This window comes from Brachyhypopomus gauderio, chromosome 16, assembly GCF_052324685.1.
Source record: "Brachyhypopomus gauderio isolate BG-103 chromosome 16, BGAUD_0.2, whole genome shotgun sequence".
Classification (NCBI taxonomy): Eukaryota; Metazoa; Chordata; class Actinopteri; order Gymnotiformes; family Hypopomidae; genus Brachyhypopomus; species Brachyhypopomus gauderio.
In genome coordinates, this window is record NC_135226.1 from 8,973,711 (window position 1) to 9,000,261 (window position 26,551).

The 26,551-nt window shown below is 46.7% G+C and overlaps 1 protein-coding gene across 1 annotated transcript in view; it reads left to right on the forward strand.

Annotated features, from left to right (window-relative positions):
* The first annotated feature begins 16,650 nt into the window (after nt 1-16,650).
* Nucleotides 16,651-26,551, forward strand: part of kirrel3l (kirre like nephrin family adhesion molecule 3, like) — a 37,768-nt gene continuing 27,867 nt past the window's right edge. Inside the window, 1 exon segment of the mRNA XM_076976701.1 lies at nt 16,651-17,397. Coding sequence (XP_076832816.1) covers nt 17,358-17,397 — 40 coding nt within the window. The 5' untranslated portion in view covers nt 16,651-17,357.

The window sequence follows — 26,551 nt, forward strand, 5'->3', positions numbered from 1 at the left end:
GTGAGCTGGCTAGTCCCCTGCTACTGTGAAGATTACAGTGATCACTGTCTTCAGCCGCACGGAAAAGCTACCCGGGACCCATGCCTGCAAACCAAGGACGTGGACGGACACCATTCTTGCACACTGGGCCACAGTATCTGCTATCCACAAATGCAGAGATGAAAGCCTGTTTTTTTCCCACATGCAACATTCAATAGGTTTAGTGGACTACAAGGAATAAATTGGTAAATAACATAAGAGTGCAATTAACTGTAGTTCTGCAAGGGTGTGTCTTGGGACCAGTTTCAGTCATGCTTTGCAGGACCATGGCTTATTGGCATTCATTGAAAATGGCACTGGCTGCCTTGATTTCTGCTGCACTCACCAGTATCCTGGTTTCACAAAAGGACAAATGCTGGTGAATAGAAGTGCAGTGAATAAGGGAATGAGTCCTTCCCCTAGAAGCTGTGTCAGCAAAAGAGCTCTGATTTCTGGGATAAGAAGTCTAGACTCTTTCTGTAAGATACTAAACAGAATCCAGTTTGCTACACTCTGTAGGCTAAGCACATACATTAAGCAGTTTTTTTTCCAAGCCACAGGATCAAGATGTCTTTTGAACTGGAACAAATGGGTGGAATAAGAATATATAGGATGACCTTATCGGTCTAATACACAGTTTATAGATTGGCAGAGACTTAAAAACGTGATGGTCATGATATGTTTTGAATTGTGCTAATGTGACTGAATTGCTGTTTCATGTCATGGTCTTTTTTAATGTAACAACTTATGAATCTACCACTTTTTTGCATGTTTTTCAGTTGCTAACTAGCAAATGCTGACACCCTGCCACAGACATTTCTTCAGTTACAATAAAATAAAAGCCTAGTGATTATTTTTAACTTACCACGTCTTACTTTTTTACAGTTGATAAAGAACATTTTCACATTGCAAAAACTCAAAACCTCATACTGCAATTCAGCAAAATGCTATCGGTTGGCAAAGGAAACTATTGACTCAAAAACATGGCAACTTAGTTTATAATGAAACTGCCATCAAAACAGGAATAAATCAAATGCTTAGTCAGTAATATCATCACCAACCAGACACTAGTGCAACTGGTTGAAAACAGTCATCAAAGATGCTAATGAATTGCATAAGGGAAAAGGGTATTACAGTAACTGACATATGGTGAAATCCATGTAAAATATATAATGAAATATGAACTGAAATGGGTAAAATGCTAAACAGGACCAGTTGACCTTGCTTTTAAACTGAGGTGGCAAGAGAGAAAAGACCTAAGTGGCCTCATCACTGGGACTGAAACTCTATGAAGAAAAAACCATCAGTAAATTGTCAGAAATTGTGGCTGAACGGTCACTGAAAATCAATACAAAGTCACTCTTACTGATCACTGCTTCCATGCGATGAAACATTTCTATCTTAGCGAGAGCCGTCTCCTCCAGACTGAAAATGCACCCGTCCACAAAGAGCAAGTGGTCAGAGCAAGTCATATTGTCTTCACAGTCACCAGACATTAACCCAAACACCTATGAGAGATTTAGGACTCAACGTGTTATACAGTACACTCCATTACCATCAGCATTAGAGCACTGAGGCAATATCTGTTATGTATATCTAGAAGCACATAGAATCTATGCCACGGCATGCTGAAGCTCTTTGATGGACACTTTACTAGGACAGTTAATGTTGCAGACTTCTCATTTATCACCCATGCCTTAGATGGGCTCCTTAGAGTCTTAAGTGATGAGGCATCAATGTAATTGAAACTGTAATACAGCACCATTGATGACTTTCCTCAGTGGTCTACAGGAAGCCACAAGAGAACGTAGAAAAGAAACAGTCAGAGCATCTTGCTTTCATATTGGATAATGTGGGTTTTCACTGCAGTATTACGGTCCGCGAGTTGTTCAGTGACAATGTACAATTCTCAAACAGTTGAATACCTCTCAAGTTCAAAAAGGTGTTTCTTACAACAGTATGTTTTAGCAAGTGCAAAACAAAAACATCATGAGGTGAGTTAATATGATGAGGATCATCATAATAATAAGTCCACTTTTTTGATTAATTTCTTATCTGATTGGTCATTTATTTATCCAGGTGATCTCTAACTGAATCTGCAGATGGTTTTACAGTGGAGCCTTGGGCCAGTTGGTAAAGCCATTATTCAAAACGGATTTAAAAACAAAACGTTGTTGATTGTGTTCTTTTATTTTGGAATTTCAAAAGACAAAAGGGGGTGTCTTTTAAAATGGGTGAGCCTTTATCAAACACCATTGTTCCAGGCCCCCACTGTCTGCTTCCCTTGTGTCCAAATAAAGGTTAACAACGTTAACTGGCAATCTCCAGGCCTGAGAGACATTAAGTGAAATGCAAGCAGTCAGACCTGGCGGACTGTGAACGACCCATTTCGCTGTGACAAGATACCGTTAATTAGCATTAGCATATCGCACAGACAAGCACCAACAGGAAGCACAGTCTCCTTAATAACCTGCGTGGGTGACATTTGAAGCTCACTGCTCTCCCGTCTTCAGTGCATTGTCTTCCAATTAGCCAAAAGAAAAGGTGTGTATTGAGGAGCTAGCTGAGACTGAAGAGGTTTGATAAGCAAAGCTCTGTCATCAGGGGGTCCCCACACAGAGACTGCGTGGGGACTGTAGGGGTCAACCTCTACCCCTTACCCCTTACACACACACACACACACACACACATACACACACACCTATGCACATACACACCTTCACTGAGCTTGAGTTCTCTCAGGACCTGATAATAGCCGTCCTCGGTGGGGCTGTGATCGCATCAAGCCTTTGATCTGACCGCTAATCGCTAGTGACAGACAGGCTACCGACAGTGCCACTTCCCTGCTCGATGCAGGGGCCTCTTTTCCTCTATACCCCCTCAGAGAGAGAGAGAGAGAGAGAGAAAGAGAAGCGTGGGCTTTAGCAAGCTCGATTTAATCAGGGTCCTCATGGGAGTCCAGATAAATCCACATTAGCCCGGCCCAGGATTAACGAGAGAGGAGAGATCGGGCGTAAACTCGTTAAGGTGATAGCGCGCAAGAGAGCATTCCACTCCGGGGCCATCTTGCCAGTGTAAAACACACACATGCATGAAAACATTTATGCTTGTGCAGAAGCTGCACTGATGGAAAAATTTTTTATAGACAAATGCATTAATATCTGTGCACCTTTACAGCATGCATATGCTTTTAGGAGTGTCATAAAACTCAGATCATGAGTCTATCCCAACACATTGATTCAGCAGGGACATGCACACAAAATCAAGCCGATAACTGTGTTGTGTTTTTTTAATGTATTTATTTTAGCTCATTAATATTTCGCTTGGTTGCTCAAACATCAAATAACACAGACACAACAATAGACTCCAAACTGCTAAAGCAGACACACGCACGCACACACACACACACACACACACACACACACACACACACACACACACACACACACACACACACACACACACACACACACACACACACACACACCGAACACACATGCCAGCTCATGCACGCCATGTGGCATCTGTGCTGAGAGGCTGATGAGTGAAATAATCCTATGTCACACTCACTTAAACTTACGCAAACGGATGCTTAAAGAACCCCAGAGTCTGCCACTCTCCATTACCTCCCCCAGGTTCTCCCAGACTCCATCCGGCGTTCCTCTCGGTGCCGGTGCCCTGCGGGAGGCCCGGTGCTTTTCCCCGGCCTTCCTGGAGCGTCCACACCATGTTTGAGCACAACATCTGAGTCGCAGCAGGTTGGAGCGTTAGTCCGGAGCTCTTGCTGCTGACAGAGTTAACAGGTTTCAGCTGTGGCCAGGGACATCGTTCCCTGAGTTCCTCTCTATTTTTCTTTTTGACTGAACACCACCAGTTCCGTCCCTCCTACCTTCCTGTTTGAGCACCCCACCCCCACCCCCCACCGACTACAAACCCCCCACCGCGCCACTCTGCTGGTTGGACACTAATGAATGCTGAGTTGTTGACAGAAGGAAACCTCTGGACCAAACTGCTGGCATGCAGTAATCAGGGTGTTTGGTTTGGGGAATGGGAGCGAACATGTGTGCCTACCCACACACACACACACACACACACACACACTCACACACACACACACACACAGCAGCAGCAGCAGCAGCAAAGGTCACTCATTTTCATTTCCGACTTCAACAATGGCCTTTTTTGGTCTTACCACAGCGGATCATAAACTGGCCAATTTTTCAAACTCCTGATACGACACAACAGACTTTGCTTTTGTATGAGGAAATGTGATATTGTGCTCTGACAGGAAAGAACTATTGCTAATCTGGGGTCTTGCTATGTGGTGACCATGCACATATGCTTCATGTTATATACCACGTCAAACGGAAAGCGGGGGCCACTTATTTTTGATGCACTCAAGTCTTTCATGATTAATTTTGCAGGCCTGGCCCCGGTGCTTACATCAATCAGATCTACAAAGCTAGTGGTCAACGTTCACTTATTCGCGTCAGCGCAATTTCATGTGATCGTTTATCAAAGTCGCTGATCTCTCGGTGCAGATCGTTCGTATTTTTTACGGAGTCAGCTCGCGGCAGCCGCTTAATTCGCGCGCACGTTTTAATACATCACGTTATGCGGAACGACCGTAGCCTCCAGCGCGGAGCTACAGCTGCACCTGCGCGCGGCTTCTGCACGCGCGATCCTGATTCCACAGAGACTGAACGATCACCTAATCCAAACGCCTCTGCCGTCGGCATAATAATATTTACCGCTAAACTCGAAGTCTGGCTTTCCCGCACGGTGGAGTGAGTGTTCTCGGGTTGATTAGGGGGAAATGGGCATATCTTCACAGTCCAAAACCAAAGACCACTGTCTGCTCTATCCTGATCACAAACCGCAGAGAGCTGCAGAGCAAACCAAAACAGCCATGTTGGTTTAAACATTCGGAGTTCAGAGACTCTGTGTGTGTGTGTGTGTGTGTGTGTGTGTGTGTGTGTGTGTGTGTGTGTGTGTGTGTGTGTGGGTGCATGTTTGAGTTAAGTTACAAGACATAGCTAGGATATCCTGGAAGGAAACAAGAGAAACTCAGCAAAAAAATAACAGCTATATTCGGTTTGCTAATAATATAACCGTAGAGTCATTTAAAAAAAAAAAAAAAGCTCTCCCCCTGTGCCCACTCTCATAGCCACACACTTACTGGCCCCGCAGCCTCTGTCAAGTTAAATAGACATGTTATAGATGTCATAAATGTAGAACTCTCGAAACTTCTAATGTGGGTTCAAAATCTCAGAGGTGTACATTAGTAAAGTGAAGGGTGTCATTTAGGGGCCTTATGTCCAATGTGTCGCTAATGAGCTTTTCTGACTCACTGGCTGAGCTGCCAGTTTTAATGTAGCAAACCTCTAGACCAAACACACCATATATAGCATTGGATTTTACTGAATTAAAGCCACTTCCAGTGTGGCTAAGTTTGTACCAGTTAAAAGACATTTAAAACTGTAAATAGAGTATGTGACGAGTTTATAGATGTGTATTTGGAGTGATACACACTTACAGAGAATTCTCTTTCTGAGAAGATAGGCCAGTGTTTTCATAAATGGCCGCACCTCTTCCTGTGAGAGTCTGAGGTGATCGTTGCTCCGGGAGGTCAAGGAACAGAGACGGAAGGCGTCCCCATGACAACCTGCTTTTGGAATGAAAGCAACCTCTGGACAAAGCCGAGGAACAAACGTGCATCCTTCACTTCCAAACCCACAACAGCTCCTGATGTGCAACATTCGACATGGATGCATCTTAGCAAAACGGGTCTGGTTAAATTCAAAGTGATGGGGAGATTGTCAAGAGAATCACTCCTAAACTAACTGGGCTAGTTTTTAGAAGGCTTGTGTCACTTCCTGTGCCATTTGCAAGGCCTTGAAGAAAAGAAAACCTAAGAGTGTGTGGCATGTTTCCTAAACAAAGAAATGGATCCTCAAAGAGCGTTGGTGGAGAACCCCAGGACAGCTGTGAGCTCTGACACAGGCTCAGCGCCTCACAGCCCAGAGGACAGTGTTTGTGGGGGTGTGTGTGTTGACGTTACTGAGGAAATAAGGAACTGCTGTTGTAAAATGGAAAACGCGCCCTGACCTTTTGGAAACAGGTGATGAAAACAGGAAAGAGCCCCATTTCTTGGCCCTTGTCTCTACTGTCTCACTCACGTGGTGGGGCCGGTGTTGCCAATCAGACGCATACGCAGGAACTCAATCACCAAGCAGCCATCCATGGAAACAGGCAGCTGTGAGTGTTTATAAGTGTGTGTGTGTGTGTGTGTCCATCAAGAGCGGCCCACTCTGCCATCGGTCAGAGGACTGTCGCATCACCTGTTAGAGTGGGCGTGTGCCACTAGGGAGAGTGCACTTGGCAGGCGTGTGCGTTTGTGTCACTCTTCTGACCCCTGAACAGACGGCCAACGACGCCTCCAGAGCATTCGCTAATGTGAAAGAAAGAGAAAGTGTAACAAACAAAACATTAAAATCGACCTCATCAACAATCGCCAGTTTAAGGGAAGATGTGCAATACTTGGTTTTTTTTTTTTTTTGTTCATATTTTGTTGTTAATAGTTTACTGCCATGTCACCAAGAAGGTGTCTGTTCTTTTCCATTCAGATGTGAAGGAAAAGGCTCCCGTGTTCTTGCTTTTTAAGATGTTTTCTTTTTATTTTTTGCAGTTATTTTTATTAGAGCAGTTAACATGTTATTTCCATCCTATACACTGTGAAGATTTAGGTAGCTACAGTGTATTTATAGCAACATACTAGTGCCGATGTCCAGAAATTCTTTCAGCACTGAATGATAACCAATGTATGACAGATTCCCCCTCTCTCTCTCTAGAGAGAGAGAGAGAGAGAGAGAGAGAGAGAGAGAGAGAGGAAGAGTTATTTTCTCCTCACACTCCACCTAGGTTTAGGTTTTCTTTCTCACTCTCTTTCTCTCTTTTCTTCCTATACTACACGAGCCCCATCTGAGTTGCGTAAGCCTCCCCCACACCCACCAAGCCCCTACAACTACTACCACATCCCTCCCAACATCCATAGAGATCTAATGGCAGACAGACATGTATCAGGGTGACATTAAAACAACATTATCTGTATGCAAATAGAAAACATGTATCTTGAGAGTCACACGACAGAAGCAGTTGTTTTTATTTCAGTATGCACAATTTGTTGAGTCATTGGGTTGGGAAGCACTTGGTTTTATGTGCTACATGGTGGCTGTTTGTATGTCAGAATCTGATGTCAAATGCAGCACTGTTAGTCATCTGTTAGCTCGCTAAACAGACTCCAAAAACAGGCTATTATCATAAAGGTTCAATAACACGTGTCTGTTACTCTGGCAGGAGATGTAAGTTTAGTTTCCTGTGGTAGAAGATGTATGTGTCTGTTACTGTGGCAGAAGATGTATGTGTCTGTACCTGTGGTAGAAGGTGTATGTGTCTGTTACTGTGGCAGAAGATGTATATGTCTGTACCGGTGGTAGAAGGTGTATGTGTCTGTTACTGTGGCAGAAGATGTATGTGTCTGTTACTGTGGTAGAAGATGTAGATGTCTGTACCGGTGGTAGAAGATGTATGTGTCTGTTACTGTGGTAGAAGATGTAGATGTCTGTTACTGTGGCAGAAGATGTATGTGTCTGTTACTGTGGAAGAAGATGTATGTGTCTGTTACTGTGGAAGAAGATGTATGTGTCTGTTACTGTGGCAGGAGATGTAAGTTTAGTTTCCTGTGGTAGAAGATGTATGTGTCTGTTACTGTGGTAGAAGATGTAGATGTCTGTTACTGTGGTAGAAGAAGTATGTGTCTGTTACTGTGGTAGAAGATGTATATGTCTGTACCGGTGGTAGAAGATGTATATGTCTGTACTGGTGGTAGAAGATGTATATGTCTGTTACTGTGGTAGAAGATGTAGGTGTCTGGAGCATGTGGGGTTAGTGAGGGCCAAACATTACTTTTCCTAGGACCCTGAGAAGGCTAATACCAGCACTGTTCTCTCTCTCTCTCTCTCTCTCTCTCTCTCTCTCTCTCTCTCTCTCTCTCTCTCTCTCTCTCTCTCTCTCGCTCTCTCTCTCTCTTTTCTTTCTCTCTCTTTCTCTCTCTCTCTCACTCTGTCTCTCTCTCTCACTCTGTCTCTCTCCCTCTCTCTTACCCTCATTCTCTCTCTCTCTCTCTGTGTGTCAAAGGGTCTTTCTCTCCCTCCGTTCCTTGGTTGCAGCATGTCTGAGTCTTATGTAAACCCCCCTGTCACATCTGCCTTTTACACAGAGACAGCTTGACAAATAAGTGATGACCGCTCACATTTTTAATTTAGGAGACTGATGAAAAATTAACCATGGCAATGCGAGACCTTGATATAAAAAACATCCCTCCCACCCACCCCCCAAACACCCCCCACCACCCTGCACCACCCCCCCCCCCCACCCACCCCCCTGCACCCCCCCACCTCACACAAGCCTCCATCACTTTCCTCCTGCTCTCCTTTGCACTCCATCTGACTGAAGCCAGATCAATGCATGGCCGATGGCAAGCCCTAAGACTGGAGCCAGGCGCGGCAGACAGCCCGGGAAGGTAGGTTGCTCATCTAGACTGCTCAGAAGCACCTGTAGCACCATCCAACACGACTCCTGTCTCCTCCCTTCATCTTTAGCCCAGCGAAGCGTTCTAAGAGCACGATCAGAGCTAAGCAGAACCGATGCCTCCATTTGTGTCAGCGTCAAAGACGACAAGTGCACACACACTGCATATACCTCCAACTCTGTGTGTGTGTGTGTGTGTGTGTGTGTGTGTGTATGCAAGCATGTGATTAAATGTGTTAGAGTGTGTGCTGCCTCCCCAGGCTGGCTCATGGCCCTGCTCGGATATGGATGAAGTTCCAGGTTATCCTGCAAGTCCTGTACAGCCTGAGTGTCCTGGGCCTCTGAGTGACACTTGCGGGCCTTGGCTGTCCGGCCTCCGCCCTGCCCACCCCAGAATTTCCCCTGCAGGCGTCAGCGTGCCCGGGTTACTCGCACATGTTCGCTATCGGTTGTAGTTGCTCTGGTTGTTTTTAACACAGAGCAAAGAGCAAGGCTCTGGGGTAGTTCAAACTGACACGTTGAGGGTTTAGAAGCCTCCCCACCCTGACCTCCACCCACACCCCCACCCATCTCCAGCCAGCTGTTCTTCATCAATTTTTCTCACTGCCACAGCTGCAGATGTGAATAATCCATGATCTTGCCGGTCGAAAAGGTGGGCCCGCACTCTGCCTCTCACTTTCACTCCCCCGCTCTCTCTCTCTCTTGCCCCCTGAGGCAGAATTTCAGCAGGCTTCACTCACTGTTTAACGCACGGGTTTCTCCAGACAGAACGTGCCAGGACTGTGCTGGGGATGGTTGGTGGGGGGGGGGGGGGGGGTGGTATCGGTCCATCATAAGCGCTAGCGCCACACAGAGCACAGCACTTACCCTCAGCACACACACCCGCTCTGGAAGAACAAGTAGAGAAAGAACGGAAGATGGAGAGAAACAAAGAAAAAGAGAGGGAAAAAAAAAACCGCCGTCTTACTTTGCCGCCACAATCTGTGATTCCCGTGCGGCCAATCTGAGTGGGTGAGGAGCATGGGCAATCTGCAGAGAACAAAGACGAAGGTGTGAGTGTGAGAGAGACACAGCGCGAGAGGGAGCGCGAGAAGGGCCCTAATAATTGCCGAGCCAGAGCTTGATGTGAGATGTAAAGTGACAGCAGACAAGTCATCCATTATTTATAGCCCGCGAGCTGGAGTATTTATTTTTTCAGCGGGCCCGAGTGGTGAGGGATCGTGGCACAAAACAAGCAGCCAGTCACGGTCCATTCCTGTGACTGTCAGCCCGCTCCACCGCCGCTGCTAACGCTAGCGCTGGGCACTGGGGAGGCAGCCTCCGTCGGCCTGCCCAACCTCGGTCACGCCACCTTGGGGCGTAAGCCCCTAAATCCCTGCAAGGAAAGAAAGAAAGAAAGAAAGAAAGAAAGAAAGAGGATAAACAAAAAATATCATGGCTCTGCAGGTCTTTGCAAAACATCTGGAATAAGCAAAAAATGCAAGGCTAGCTGCTAACCCGACAGACGCCTCAGCAGACGAGGACGCGAACTTTTCGCAAGCGTCCGCTTACGCACCGAAAAGAAGCAACACAAGCTGCTCTGCGGCTGAAATTCCCGTTCACCAGGATGTCACTAAACTTCTAAAGGAGACCCCTGATTAACGTAGCATTTAGAATTAAAACTCAAAAGCTAGACTTTACCACTGGCAAGCAGGCCCACTATGGAATCGCCTAATATTACAGCCAAATTAATTATGCCGCCATTGCCGCGGAGTTTTATATAATGCTTAACTTGCATCTGCGTGGGTGTTCCCTCAGCAGATGTCCCTTGAGGTAAAACTTTGCAATTTTTTATGTCCAACTTTATCTGGCTAATTAAATGACCATGACCTTGCCAAGGAAATCCCAGGTGTGGTTTCCTTGCTGTTCTGCCCTGCAGCCACCTCAATTATTCGAGCAAACAACCGACTGCTATCCAGAATAATGCCTGATGTAAACCACTCTCAACAGCACAAGCTTCCCCACGAACACGTGTTATGGCAACTCTTAAAACTATCGGGAAATTGCGGCCATTTTCAGTAGAGTTATAGGTTTGTGGTAAGATTAAGAGCACCAATTATATTGCTGAGTGCTTTCTTGCTGAATTCAGTAGAATGTAATAACCACCATTCCTTTCGCTGAATAAGCTACTGAGGGGTGAAATGTATTTATTTAAGCATATGGCTAGTAAATGTGACACATGCATGTGGAATCGAGGTTGTTTCTCAGAAGTTCGACCTGCTAGCAGCTCACACTCCTACCTGTGACATGCTACCCGTGATTTTCTGTGCATGTACGAACTGTTTCGAAATGTTTGAAGGATGCAGGTCTGACTTATGTGGGAATGTCAGTGATTGAACATTTGAATTCTCTCATGTGATTTCTGTCATGCACGTCAGTACAGTATCTAAAAAAAAAAGTTTTCAAGAATTATCACTACATGGAAAGTTTATTATAGACTATACAGATGTTCCAAAAAATAATAATATGATAATCTGTTACTCCTGAACACGTCTTCTTATTAATATACATATTATATCGTCATTTCCCTGAAACGTGTGGTCTGAGGGAACAGGTCAGCGCCCTGTCCGAGCAGATGATCTAAATCTGTCGCCCCATCTGGGAAAGCTTGCAGTGAGATTAGAGGCGTACACAGCGTTCTGGGCAAGCAGAGATCGCAGCCGTGACCTGCTGGTGATGGCAGAGATGCACAAGCAGCTGGCCAGGGTCATCACTCACATTAGGATTCGTTCATTCTGTCTGCCTCTTTCTACAAAGTAAATGCACCAGTGTCCCTGGGCAACTCATGTCTCTAGCAGACAGTGTGAATTCTGCAAGATCGCCCAGTTTCTGGAAGATTCTACTGTTGAAATGAATATAGTCATCTGTAAATGGTGGTGGTCACTGCTATCACTTGTCTGTCAGCAAAAAGTGCTGCCTTCTCTTTATGATCGCCAGGATGTCTAATCCCTCAAATAATCCCCTGTAGGAAGCAGCGTTAGTTGTCTAGATTAATTTTTAGCAGTCAAAATGAAGAATGACAAGTTCCTCGAATAAATTCCCTAGCAGTGATGGAAATGGAAGAGGACAAATCTTTTTCTACATTATGTCAGATTCATTTATTAAATGTTCATATTATTTGCATAAGGTTGCTGATTCCCAAAAGACTTGGTTCAAGCTTGATCTATCAGACATGGCCCTGCTGTGTTACGAACAAGTGGTTGGCCACAGAAAAGCCATTTAACGAACACAAATGGAGCCGTGTTTGAATCCTGCCTCAATATTCAATCAGGTCCCATGAGTCTGTGGTTCACTAGCGGGACATAAAATCCCATTCCCCCTAACGAAGGTAAGGTGGGCCAGTTCTACACCGGTGGTCCTGTCAATCGAGACGATATTCTACCTCCTGGGATTCGAGGCTGCTGCACTAGATGTGGAAGGAACGAGACTCTTAAAAAACTAACTCTATTAATAATTCATCCTGACATTTCCAAACAGTGACAGAGTTTCACCATCAAACAGTGACAGATTCCGACGTATCTGGATGATGATGCATCAGTGTGTTTTCTGAACCACTAAAACCTCTTTTCCTTCATACCTGAGGGATCCCCAGTAGCACATGTTTTTGTTGATAGTTGTGACAAGTAGTGTTTATTCGTGCAAATTGCAATAAGTGGGAGGTGCATTGTATGACTTCGTATACATTGTGTGTGGATGCAATATGAAGCCAACACTTGATCTAATCATAACCATTTGTAATGGATCATATATGTCATGGGAGAAAATGCAGACTGGTATCTGACTGACCCTGCTGGGTTAAGAACCTCTGGGTTAGGAACTGCTGGGTTAAAAACCTCTCAGTTAGATTCTTATAACAAGAAACACTGAAAAAAATTGTATAAAAGCAGTAGACATGTCTCTAAGTGTTCAGAGTCCAAAAAACCCAACAATGACCCCCAAAAATACATAGTTTTTAAATACATAACTTTAAAATTAGATGGCTCCAAGGTGTATCACTATCAGGAAAAAAATGTTTTGATGGCCTGCTCTCTTTTTCCACCACAAAGACATGAACCTTTGGCAAATAGATGTACACTGTATCTCAGGGGCACCTGAAATTTCCCTGAAACTGGAGACTAATTAATGAACTGCATACACCTCAGGTTAAGAATATAGCACATCCAACAGAGATGTCCTGTATCTACAGAGGAAAGTAATCAGCACAGTCACATTTCAGATACGGAGCCAGTTCTGAAGAAGCCTCGGGTTATGCAGCAGAACCTCTGAACCCAACGCAAACACATCCCCTCCTCTCTCCCCCTACAGGGACTTTCATTACAGCGGAATACTGCTTTTATGGATGGCGAGACTTGTACTTTGATATATCATAGTTCTACTGTAGATTCACACAGCCATCTAATCTCCACAGACAAACACTGGCACTAGAGTGAGTTCAGCGACTTTAAACATGGCACGTTCACGGTATGCATCCTTTGCCACGAGTCGGTCTGTGACATTTCTGTTTGGCTTATCTGACCAAGTCAACTATAAATGATATTAATGCAAAATGGAGGCGTTTACGTGCAACAACACACCAGCCATGAACCGGTAGACCTCACAAAACTCACTGAGAGCTGAAGCCCATGGCCTGTAAAAATCCTCGATTGTATCACTCACAGTAGAGCTCAAAACCGCCTCTGGAAACAATATCAGCAGATGAACGATGCATCTAGAGTGTCGTGAAATGGGTTGCCATGGCTGAGCAGCTGTACACAAGCCCAAGATCACTACGTTCAGCACCAAGCATCAGATGGTGTAAAGCCACAGGCCTCTGGCACTAGAAATGTGTTCTATGGAGTGATAAATCACACTTCACTCCCTGGCACTATACTACTCCATATTAATGTCTATGGGTTTGGATTATGATGTTCAAGTGTCCACGATTGTGAATGGTAGCCCGTCCGTTCCATCGACTGTTGACAACACACACATCTCAGTCTGCTTATATAATAAAGAGTGTTGAACAATAGTGGAGAACATGCCAAGAAGCACGAGAGCTTTGACTGAAAATAAGGTTTATTCCACTAGATATTGATTTCTGAACTCTTCCTAAGGTACACTGTCAATGTTAGGGTTTTAACAACTGAATATGAACTTATTTTCTTTGTATTATTCAAGGTATTTTGTTATTTTGAGCAGATATCTACAAATAAACACTCTAAGAAAATAACAGTAGTTCATGGAAAAAATCTGATTTTTAACAATGATTCCAGATGAGTAGCTGCAGTATGCAGTAGATATAGAAATGGTCGGAACTAACTCGTGAAGTAACTCGTGAAGTAACTCGCGAAGCACACAGTTTCCAGAGAAAACTGGAAAAAAAATTCAGACAGACATCTCTAAGCTGTGCAAACAAAGTGAGGAACACTTTATATATACATACACATTTATAACTTTGACTACTTCACATATATAAGGTTTCACATAAGGCTCGCAAGTCTGTGCGTTTTAAAGGTGAACAACTACATGCTATAGACCCATAGTCCATCCATCCAGTCAGCTGCACTCTGTCCTGATCTGCACTGGTCTGAATCTGCTCGGAGAATCACATCACTGCTGACTGGACATTATTTGGGTGGGAGACCATTCTCCACACAGCAGCGATGCCGTCACAGTAATGGCATGGTGGTTCATTGTGTATCAGGCACAGTAGTGTCGGAGCTGTTACACGTGTCAGTGTCGGTGTTGTTCTGCCCCACACACATACACAGCCAACATTGGCCCTGCGGTCAGAAACTGACCATTGGGAGGACCAATGCAAACTGTGGCAGGGCAACAGATCCAGCTACAGTTTATATGCACAGTAAGAATGTGCATGTACAACTCCTGTGCATCTTGGAAGGGGGGGTCTAACGCATGTGGGGGGGGTGTCTTGGGTATATTAAGATGCGTTAAAGACCAGGTGCCCTGCTCGACGCCAGGCCAAGGTTGCAGGTCGAGTGGCAGAGCTAGCCTGCCTGGGTGAACCTTGGCCACATCCTGTCCTGCTCTTCGGGGATCACATAGGCCTGGCGTATTTCTATCCGTAGCATCGAAAGCAACAACAGCTCATATATAATGCCTTTCCCAGTTATATAGTGTAAGTGTGCTAAGATAGGCATATATTTGATGCATCGTTATACATTATTTAATCGTTATAATATATCCATTATGCACCGAAACTGTTTGATTTATCAAAGCTGATGCCCTTTCATGGATTTCGTATTTTATAAACAGAAATACATTGCACGCCGTGCCATTTTAGAAGTAAGCCATTATACACTAATGTAGACTGAATTTAAGAACCGTTAAATTGTATCATCATTTCTTTGACTCATGAGGACGCCTCGCGTGAACACTTCCGTTTCATGTAACCTAGCTCAGGTTGCCGTCGGGTTCCGATCCTAGTCAATTCTTCAGCGTCCTGTCAAATTAAGATGCAATCTCGAGACAACAGACTTGTTTCATTTTAACTTTGCATCAGCCTTGCAAATTAGGCAGGAGAGAAAGCTCCCATTTTAATTTCAACCCCCTCAGTCGCCGACGTTGACGTTTCTTTTCTAATTGACCTCGGGTCAAATGGGGACTGAGATAATATTTTGTTAAAATATTCTCATTTCCTGGGGAGTCGCATTTCCATATAACTTCGCCTCATGCTTAATTTATAACTTTTCTTACAATTACCATGCAAACGACGTCTTTACTGTCGGCGCTTCTCCCAAAGAACAGTTTAGTAAATATCAAACTGTATTTATTATTAATAAACCCACATTCCAACGCCTCTTTTATTTTTATATTAATTATTTACGAGTTAAAAAGACTTAGTGAGATTTCTTTTTAAAGAAATCTTCTTTGATTATCCAATCAAGGCGGGTGTCATCAGCTTTTGCATCCAAGTACAGTATAATCTGTGGTTCATTCGCACGCCTCGCTCGCACGCGTGACTTCACAATGAAGACGCGATGTTTACTCCGGTAAGCGTCTCGAGGCTGGTGTAAACCGCAGATGTTTATAGATTATCTTGCACCGCGTGAGACCCTCCCCTTTCGCGTGCTCCCGGTATCTTCTCATCTGCACCTATCCTTCTCCACAACTCCTTCAAGCAGGAACCCCGCCGAACCGCTTACCCACAATGACGACAAATGGTAAACAAACGTTTCGTGTTTTTCTTCACATAGACGTAGGGCTTCGTTAACTCATCAAGGACTACATCTCCCTAAATAACTTCGAATCCCTTCAGTAATAACTTCCACATGTGAGTGAAAAAGAACAACCTCCCTGACAAAACTGATACAGTCCAGACCCCTACGAAGACCGGCGTGTCTCGATAAGGCATTTTGACACGTTCTGGTGCTAAACGGCGCAAATCGTGCTCTGTTCGATGTGAAAGCACTTGAAAGTCTAACCGTCTGACACGTAACTGATGTCTTTGGCACCTGGGCGAATCCATTGATCTTCTATCACCCAGCTGACTGCAATCACCATGGAAAGACAGAAAACTGACATCAAAGCGCAAAACTCCTCCGATGATTCATGTCATTTACATTTGTTGATGAGGAACAGCCTGACCGATAAACCATTTACACAAATTAAGTATAACTTTGATATAGAATTCGGTGCTAATGACGTATTACAATAAACCGATGAAAATAAGTTGACAAAAAAGAAACAAAGGATAGCGTTGTCTTCCTTAAACTTATTAGATAAGCACACATCAGTCTGATCATCTCCCCTCCTTTCTTATTCTAATTCCGTTTCAAAACCAGTTTTGTTCGGAAATAACACATCTGTTTACTTTCCACGGTGGTTTATTTGTTCCCCAACTCGCATAACCAAGCATCCCCTACTGCTCTGGCTCCCCGCCCACTAACCCCCCCCCCCCCCCCCCCCACACACACACACACACACACACACACACACACACACCCCTCCACTCTTCACCCCTTCCCCTTTCTTCTTTATTAACCAATCGCGGGTCCCTGGGGGCGTAGGCCAGTGTCGGCGTCTGTGGAGTGCGCATTATTCCCGTTGAGAAAGTGGGCTTGTAGTTGCCGGACGAGAAACGCCGCCTCTTTTAATCTACCTTTTCGGACTTGCCCAGATTCACCAGACACCGTGCGACTACTGGCCAGTGAACGGCTCGCCCGCCCGCCGGCGTGTAAGGAGAGAATCAGCGGAAGAGTGATATAAAGACGAGAGAGCAGGAACGCGCAGAGGCGACGGGGGGACGCGAGCGGCGCTGTCACACAGCGTGGTGCTGAAACGGAGCAAGAGCCCGGACCTGAAGGCAGCGGCACCAAACCCTCCAGAACACACCGTGGATTTGTTGACCGCACAGAAATGAACCGAGCCAACTCGGACTGACGGACTCAAGTGCTGCTAATTCGTGCGATTCAAATACCTCAAGCGAAATTGTGACAAAACGTTAATCACCATTAAAAAAAAAAGTTTTGAACTCAGAAGACAGACGCGTCACACGCTTTCGGATCACCAGAAAGACCGAGACAGACGTTATCGGCGGCGGTAGCTGTTACTTTTAACTGCCCTGTGGTTTTCTCTACTGGAGAGGAAGTCTGAAGCGGCGAGATTTCCCATCAAGAGCGGTCGCCCTAACCCAACGGCGACGCGTGCGCTTTTAGGGCGCGCAGTTTTAAGGACTTCTGGCGGTGGCAAGCGTAGAAGACTGAGGGAAGATGCTGAGGTTTTACGTCGTTCTGTGTCTTTTGGGATCAGGTAAGACGATTGATTTGTGAGCAGCAGCGCTCCGCAGTCTAAAACTACCCTAATATAAGCCGACGCGTTCTTGCACGGGTTCGCTGCGTCAAACCAGTCACACGATAATGTTATGTTTCATTCACCTGGTTGCACAGAAACATCTGTCTATTGTTGAGGGCTGTCTGATGTCATTACACAGATGTTACGATTTTTTAAGCGTTTGTCCAATAATTCAGTTTGAATAGCACTGCGCCAAATGTTCCCGATACCAACTTGGACATCACAGTAGTTCGTTCATTACTTCAGATTACTGACGTTTTAAATCCGTTTGGATATGCGTTCTTGCGGTATGTATTTATGCGGTATTTTCACGCGCACTCCCTAAGAAAATATGTAGACCTCTCGTGCTTGATTTGTATTAGAATTCTAACCGGTACCGAATGAGGTACCGAAGCTCACGTTTGATAATTCAGCAAGCACCGTACGAATGGTATGCGTGTTTGGCTAAAGCGGGTTTCCGGACCACTAGGAAGCGCATGTGTCGCTGATGTGAAACTTCGCTGGTGTGTGTTTGAGAGAGAGAGAGAGAGAGAGAGAGAGAGAGAGAGAGAGAGAGAGAGAGAGAGAGAGACGAACTTTTATGTATCAGCAGTTGCGATTTTAAAGATATTGATGAGCCTTATCGCGCACGCTCACATGTCCACATAAACAAATACACCTTGGTTGTATATTTCACTCCGTGCGGCCATCTAACCGTCGTATAGTGCCAATTAACATGGTAAAACCACCCCTCAACATTAAACCACTTACACATATTGCAATTAACGAGGGTAAATTGGACTCGGAGTTAATTAAAAAGTGTTTTGTAATGAAAACGTACTGCATGTTGTCAGCTCCTCGAGTGACTTTTTCCGCGCTTAACTGTGGTCTCATGTACCTATCGTCTTTCCTGATGAAAGAAACAGAAATGAGCATGGCCGAAAGTGTGACCACATTAAAGCTCCGCTGTAGGCTATCGTACCAGAAGGCGCTAGGAGAGCGCGTTAAAGCGAATGCCAAGTGGCACAGAAAGTGCACTTATCACAGTATTGCTGAAAGTGGAGGCAGCTCTTTAACAGGTGCATAGCTAAATGCAAGAATGACGCTTTTCTGCAACATGGCTGTTATATTCAAACGGAATAATACAGCAGCATTAAATAAATATCAGTTGTGCCCTCGCACGCGAACTGAGGTGTGACAATTGCTCTGTGCATTCAAAGACAGAGCGAGCCATTTCTTAAAGGTGTGTGTGTGTTTGTGTGTGTGTGTGTGTGTGGGGGGGGGGTAAGGTGTTACCCGTGACAATGCTGATTAGTTCATTGTTTTATTTTATCGCTCTGGGGCATCTCGCGGACCAGATATGGTGCGGTTGGGAGATATTAGCACAACGCGTGCTGCAGTCTGCGAACGCGTGCTTTGTTTTGAGCGCGAGAAGTGGGTTCGTAGTCGCGCGGCAAACACTGCAGAGCGCCAAGCAGCGCGTGCGGTGCGCGGGAGTGTCTGGACAATAGCGGGGACGGAATCATGATCAGGGCTCCGGCTCCCCTGCTGAGCCCTTTAGAAACCGCCGTGCTTTGATAGTTTCATTGATAGTGTCTTCAAAAAGTCTATTGGCATAATGAGGTGCCGCATTTAGTTAAGCTACAGTGTGCTTTACGCGTTATTCCACCAGGGCGGCGCTATACGCAACTTGTTCTGTGTTGATAAAAAAGTGGAATCCTTCATTGTGGAATGAAGCGTGTTTTCTACGCGTTGTTTCCACGCCTTTTAACACATTCCTTATTAAAATCGGTTGTGATATTAACGCCGGGACTCAAAACATGATATCAAAACAGGGACTTCAAATCCCCGGAACCCACACAAAAACGTTTCCTCACCATTTACCACTAAGCAACCAGGAGTCAGACACAACGCGTTAGGTTAAAGTATGTGAATAATAAAAAATAAGTAATAAAAATGCTTATCGGCTGTTAAGCAGCGCCTTTTCTGTGTTTCTTTGATAAATGAGACCAGAGTATTGACACGGATGGAGGCAGTAATTACATTAAAATGTGAAATCAAAATACACGCCGTCAGCGACGCTCAAACTGCAAAATATTATATGGAAATATAATAAAATGAAAATGCCCACTCGACTGACGTTGCAGCTAGAGCTTTGAAAAAGTAAGGTAGTTGTGGGCAACATCCCCTCTTCCTAGACACTTAAAATAAACACACACACACACACACGCACACACACACACACACACACACACACACACACACACACACACACACACACACACACACACACACACACACACACACACACACACACACACACACACACACTATTATACATGAAAACTCTCCCTGAGGCTAGGCTAGGCTATGTGCTTATCATTGACTACCCACCACGTTTACTGAATACAAAATATTGGTGTTAAAACACATCCACTCTTGTGCTAGAAGTACACCCCAAAAACTTTTTCACCCACTGTATTTAGCATGTGTTTTGTCAATCAGACGCCACCACGTGTGTGTGTGTTTGAGAGAGAGAGAGAGAGAGAGAGAGGGAGGGAGGGAGCAGAGCCAGGCTGTTGGTTGACAGACTGGAAGCAGCTGCTCTGGGAGGGGCACAAGGCTTCCCACACACTCCCAGATGGTCGCCACTACTCATCTCACCTGACGTCTATACAAGCAGGGAGCAGTGACAGGCATCACGCTGTTGACTCACCACACACAGCACATTCCCAGATCCACAGCTAACGGACACACACTGCACCTCGCGTTCATGCCTGGAGTTCTCCATCTCCCGTTTGCCCCTCTCTCTCTCTCTCTCTCACACACACACACACACACACACACACACACACACACACACACACACACACACACACACACACACACACAATATCACCTTATAGACATATGCACACAAACACAGCAGGCACTCACATCTTAGCATTTGCACTCACTTTCTTCTTTCTACCTGCTACCTTGTGCATGCAAACGCGCACACACACACCCACACACACACCCCCCCACCCCCGCACACACAGAGTTGGGCGCTATCTGACAACCCTGGGGCTCAGAACTAGTAGCGAGGAGCAGCGATTGAGGCAGAACATGACAGAGACTTGGAGAAAAACAGACTGTTCACACACTGCCTCTGTGACACACATTCATATGTATGCCTGAACCAAAGCACTCGGCGCTCCTGCCTCCTCCCATCCATAATTTGCTTTCTCGGAATGTCCCCAAGCATCCCGGCGGAATTCTGCGGCGCGCCGACATCAGTATTCCGAGTAATCTTGGGCGAGGGCGTTTTTGGAACCTTTAGCTTAGGGTTGCTGGGTCTCTTAGAGGCTAAGTTCAAAGGGAATGTGCAAAGATCACACAAACCCCCACCTCCTGCTGCAAACCCCCCCCCCCCCCCCCAACCACCTCCGCCCCCACCCGCTGCTTCCTTCCTCCTCTGCCCCGTCACCATGCAGTCCCGAACCTTGTAAAGTTCAGAGGAAATTTATTGCTCTCTGTTTCTCCGTCTCACTCCATCTCTCTCTCTCTCTCTCTCTCTCTCTCTCTCTCTCTCTCTCTCTCTCTCTCTCTCTCTCTCTCTCCTTCTCTCTCTGTGGGTGTGGGCTCTCCACCTTAGCCCTTCGTATAGACCAGCAGAGAGATGGACAGAAATGGACAAATGAAACCGATGGTTAGGAAGGTGGAGATAAACCTGTTGCACATGTTGGTTAACGCTACAGTAGTGGAGATGGGGGCCGAGGGGCATTCGTGGAGGTGCGGGTTCAGTCGTGACGCGAAAAATGTGACGGCCATCGAGAATCCTGATCTTCATCCTTTCCTCTTCATCTTTTTTTTTTGCCCTGCGAATCACCCCCGCTCCCCCTCCCCCTCCATCTGGCACTCAAGCAAAGACTAACAGGCAGAAAAAAAGGAAAAGTTGGAGGAGAAGCAGGCTCGATGTGTGTGTGTGTGTGTGTGTGTGTGTGTGTGTGTGTGTGTACGAGCGCCAGTGACACCCAGGGCTCACAATAGCGCCGATGCAGCAGATTTTGTCTGGTGCAGGAATACTGCTGCATTATTTAGAAGGCGTTCCCGTGGCAAAGATGCGGATGAGTTTTGGCCTACTTTGATAGGCTCCCAGAACTCCGCGAGGAGGGTTTGGGGGCGGGTCAAAGGTGCCCGGTCCAGAACCGATCCCTGCGGTCACACATATGTGGACACGCACACCGGCACACCTGCACACGCGCTAAACCTAAAGGTCAGGTTTGTTCACAGTAGAGAGCAATCCATATGACATGCCTCCCCCTGCAACATGAAGCGTACACGCACTAGCCGTGTTGCAGGGATTCACACCAGGCCGTGACGGCTTGAACGGCTTAAAGCTGCCATGTAGATCCGAGCGGAGCCGAGCTGCAACTTCAGCACGTCGAAAAATAAACCCCTCCCCCACAGCCCAGACGGCAAACGAGGCAGCAGCGTCTAATTTGGGGCAAGCAGGCGTGTCCGCGCCCCGGAGTCAAATCCACTCGCACATCGCGTGTCATTTATCACACGCGGTCCGTATCCAAGGAGATGTGATTGCGCGTGTCATGGAACGGCTTGGATTTTCCCATGGAGGGGATGCTTCGGAATCATTTTTTCTTTCTTTCTTCTTCTCATGGGCTTGTTATCCTGCTGGAACTTCTCGACCATCATGCGTGTGTATACAGCAGTTTGGTGGGCGGGGGGGTGTGTGTACAACAATAGCTGCTTCTGTCTCCAGCTCGCCGCACGCACACACACACACACAAACATACGTGCATACACGGGCATGCACACCCACACACAGCAATAACATCTGCAGGGTGATGGAGAGTAAGAGGGAAGGGTAATCAGGCCACGTGGACACGTGGAGATGAACTGGACATTGTGCGTGAGGTGTTCTTGGTATGGGCGAGGCGAGCACTGTTCACGTGGCCTGTCGTCTCGTGCAGAGGAGCCGCAGGAAATCCTCTCCTCTATCCCCATTCTCCTTCTTTCCGTGGCCTTTTCGTCTCGCCTCATCCCTGTCCTCACTCATCCTCGACTCCTGTTGCTCAGGCACGGAGACAAAGGAGAACTGTGCTCACTTCCTGCACACCCTCGAGGGCTATGATGTCATAGTGGGTCAGTGTTCTCTTTCATTAAAATGGGCGGTTTGTTCTCCTGTGGCTTCCCAGTGACTCATGAAACGCGGATCTCAGACTCCCGGCTTTTACGGCCATCGCTTTCAAACGCAAAGGACTCACTTAGTGTTTCTTGAGTCGGATTGCGGTTGTCTGATCACACTTCCACACCAGAAGTTACAATTTTAACTACATGTCCAAGTCTTTAATACTCTTAATATATTCTTTATATAGCAGGCCAAGAGACAGGAAGTGCACTTGCCCAGAGATAAGTGATTAGATAATGCTATCTCCCAAGACTTGCATCCATTGCCAAATTAAAGGGTGTGTTTGCACTGCGATTTGCTTCTTAGCTCACAAAGAGGGTAACGGCAGTTGGCATGGTTAATTTTTAGCAAATCATTAAAACAATGCCCCCGGAGAGAACCACTTTCAAATTTTATCCTGATATTTTTAGAAACCCTTGACTTGCAAAAAATGACACGGCCGTTGCTGAAAAAGCATCAACCCCGCGACAGAGCCGCATTGCATTCTGGGGTGATGTAGAAGCCTGTATGCTGCTGTCCTCATGGCCGGCCCCGGTCAACTCAAGCCCCTCCAACACAGAATTTCATATCTCCTGGTGTGACACAGAAAGCAAAGGCAAATTGAAAATTTTTCTTCTGTGTTGCAGCAGTATCTGTGTCCATGTTATCTTCCTGAAGCGGAGCGCCTGAACCCAGGATTAAAGATGGCCCTGATGCCCAGGGACGTTCTCCTCTGACGGAAAACCTATTCAGCTACGATCCCTGTCTTTTTATTTATCTATCTATTTACTAGTTTAATATTAAGATATACCTGCTCAGCCAGTGAAGGCTGTCAAGATTCGACAGGCCAGGGTTTTTATTACAGTGGATGCTGGGTATATTCTTAGGGTTGGTTTTGGTGTTTGTTGTAATTATAGATAAACATTCTCACATCAATTATACCCAGAGGACTAGCTCCACAGCATTGTTTTTTGCTTGTGTGCAGTGTGGGTATGTCCAGTAAGCATTCGGGCTAAGCTAGGCTAAAGATTTCTCACGGTTAGGGCTGCGCGCCCTTTGCAGAGTGATTAGTCAAAGCCTCGTTGCCTAATTAACAATCGCCTGGTGTCACCTCATTCGCCTCAGGGAGAAAAACAGAGCCTCGTGCAAACCGCACGGCTTCATCCTGTTGTGCTCGCACGATTTTTGCCTCCCAGTCACTGCTTAGCACCGATTTCTCGTCAGAACTCGTAAGAGTCCATTTCTGGGGTGCCGTCTTCAACGCCAGGAATCGATCTCATTCCACCTCACACCACTCTCACCGACCACTATAAACACTTACTTACACTTACAGATATTGGTAACCACACCAGTCATACATATGCATTTAGTAAGTGTGCGTTTACAGTACGTGGCGCATGTGGGCATGCTCCGTTTACTCGGTCCCCGCCCTCAACTCCGAATCGCATCGCTGATTGGATATTTGGTGGGGGAAGGCCCATTCTCGGCACAGTGAAACCTGACACGCTAGTGGCATGTTAGTGGGTGTCGTTGCATCCGTGCATGTACCAGGCACAGCAGAGTTGCTGGAGTTTTTACGCTCGTCATCGTCACTGTCGGACTCTGGGATCTGTCACCCAAAAATATCCAGCCGGTTGTGGCCCTGCCGTCAGATGGTGACCACTGGCGGAGCGCCAGGACGGATAACACAATGCGTGAAGAGATGGGTTTCTAGTAAGGCGGGGTGACGGGCGTATATCACTCAAATCATAGCCCAACACAGGAGTAACGTGAGCAGCAGCGCCCCTCGGTATCACCGGCCCAGCTCCCTCACGCCCTGCCGGGCGAGAGCTTCGGACCCGGGCCGGGAGGTTGTGGTGGAATGTGTGCACAAATATTATTGAAGCGATTCAGCCGTGAAGCACAACACGGGGCTTGTTGGGCCACGATGTCTCCAGCGCGCTGTGGCAGGGGGTTCTCCTGCTCTGTTGTTTAGTTTCTGTCCATCCACATCTCCAATTGAGGCCATCGGATTTCACTACCTCTCCCATCTACACACACACACACACACACACAGATTTTTCTTTCTTATTTTCATGACCTTTCCTTTGACTCCACTAACCCCCATACCACCCCCCACCGTTTCAGGGTTGTTGCAACATGGATTTGAAAACGACACTGTGAGAGACCAAAGAGAAAATCCTTTGCTATCAGCTGAGGCGTGTCAATCAGAACCTATCGACCAGGCCCTTAACCGCTCCCTGGTACTCCAAACATGGTAATTTTATTGAGCGCAGCATAGATACAACAAACAGGCAGCAGGTCGTGTGTGTGTGTATGTGTGTGTGTGTGTGTGTGTGTGTGTGTGGGGGGGGGGGGGGGGGGGGGGGGGGTTCGATTTCTGAGTGCAGGAAGTATGTCAACAAAAGATGAACACCAAAAAATGTTTAGCAAGAAGCGTACGGGAACCTCTGGAGTCCTCTGACAAAACGAGGTGGCAGTCCGGAGCAGAAACAAGCGAGGGAAGCGGGTCAAAGAGATGAACTTCCAACGGCTCCGCCCCGAAGGTAACGGATACCCTTGCACCAAAGTGAAGGGACCTCCACATTTTTTTCTGCTGTAAGAGGGCAGAACAAAGCCGTGGGCTCTAAGATATACCCTGGCTGAAATAGGAGAGGGGCAACTAAACAGGGCATTTCGACACCTTGGGGCAAAAGAAGGAGAGTGAAACATAGCTGTAACTAAGTAGATGTTGACAGGTTCTTGACGAGTGGTGAGAGGGGTGAAAAAGAGTAGGTTTCGATGACCTGAATATGATCCCAAGCCTGTTTCGCTGGGCCCAGCCCGGAGCCTTAATCCGGGGAGGCTACCCAGAATCCCTCCCACCTCCCGGCTTCCAAACCAACCCAGCACGAGACAGAGGAGTTACTAATGGCCTGTGACTGGTGCAGCATACAAGTATCCAAACTCTGCCAGTCCCCAGGGACAGAGCAGCAAACACACACACAAACACACACACACACACACACACACACACACACACACACACACACCACACACACACACACACACACACACACACACACACACACACACCTTCAGAAAGAGTTACCACAGTCTTGCTGTACAGGATGTTGGCTGTTTACTTTTGAAATTCTGTGGCAGTAGGTGCAGGTGTGGGATGGTTGTCATTCAGAGATAATGACAGAGAAAAGAGCGGGAAAGAGCACAGAAGGACAGAGAGAGAGAGAGAGAGAGAGAGAGAAACCCACACTGACAGCTAGAGAATAATGGAAAAAGGGCAAGAGAAGTTCGATTAACAACGTGTATAGCAAGCCACGCCCCCAAAACAAGCTCCTTCCTCATGCTGCAGCCTGGTAGGGTCAGGACCCCACCCACCTTGAGGCACCTCCACCCAACCACACCCCCACCCTACCTATCTCCACCCAACCTCACCCCACCTCCACCCTGCCTCTCTCCACCCCTACCCAGATCAACGGCCACATCCATCAACCAGCTCAGTGCAGAGGCCCCGGTTTCCCCTCAGTGCTCCTATTTGTTATGTGGAAGTGGCGGGAAGAAGAAGCACAGGGTCTCTGGGATGCCGCCATTTATCCAGGCCCTAATTACACCAGACAGACAGCATAATTAGACACACAGATAAACAGGCGGTCGCCGACACGGACCGAGGGGGCCGGACGGAGCCAGACAAACGGGCCCTTTTTCCCCCTGTAGTGGGGAGATCGAGGGCGATGGGGTGGGGATAAAGGTGTGGCCATGATGAAGCCCCGCCTCTTGGCTCTCGGCTCAGGAAGCTCACCCGCCTCGTTGGCTGCTGTCAGGTTAAGTGACCAACCCCCCCCCCCCCCCCCCCCCCCATCCACAGCACCTCAATTCCCACCCTCGGTGAGGAGACCATAAACATCCTCCTTCACGGATGAGTCACGGCTGAGTTGTAGCAGGGTGGGCTGTGCTGGGTGGATG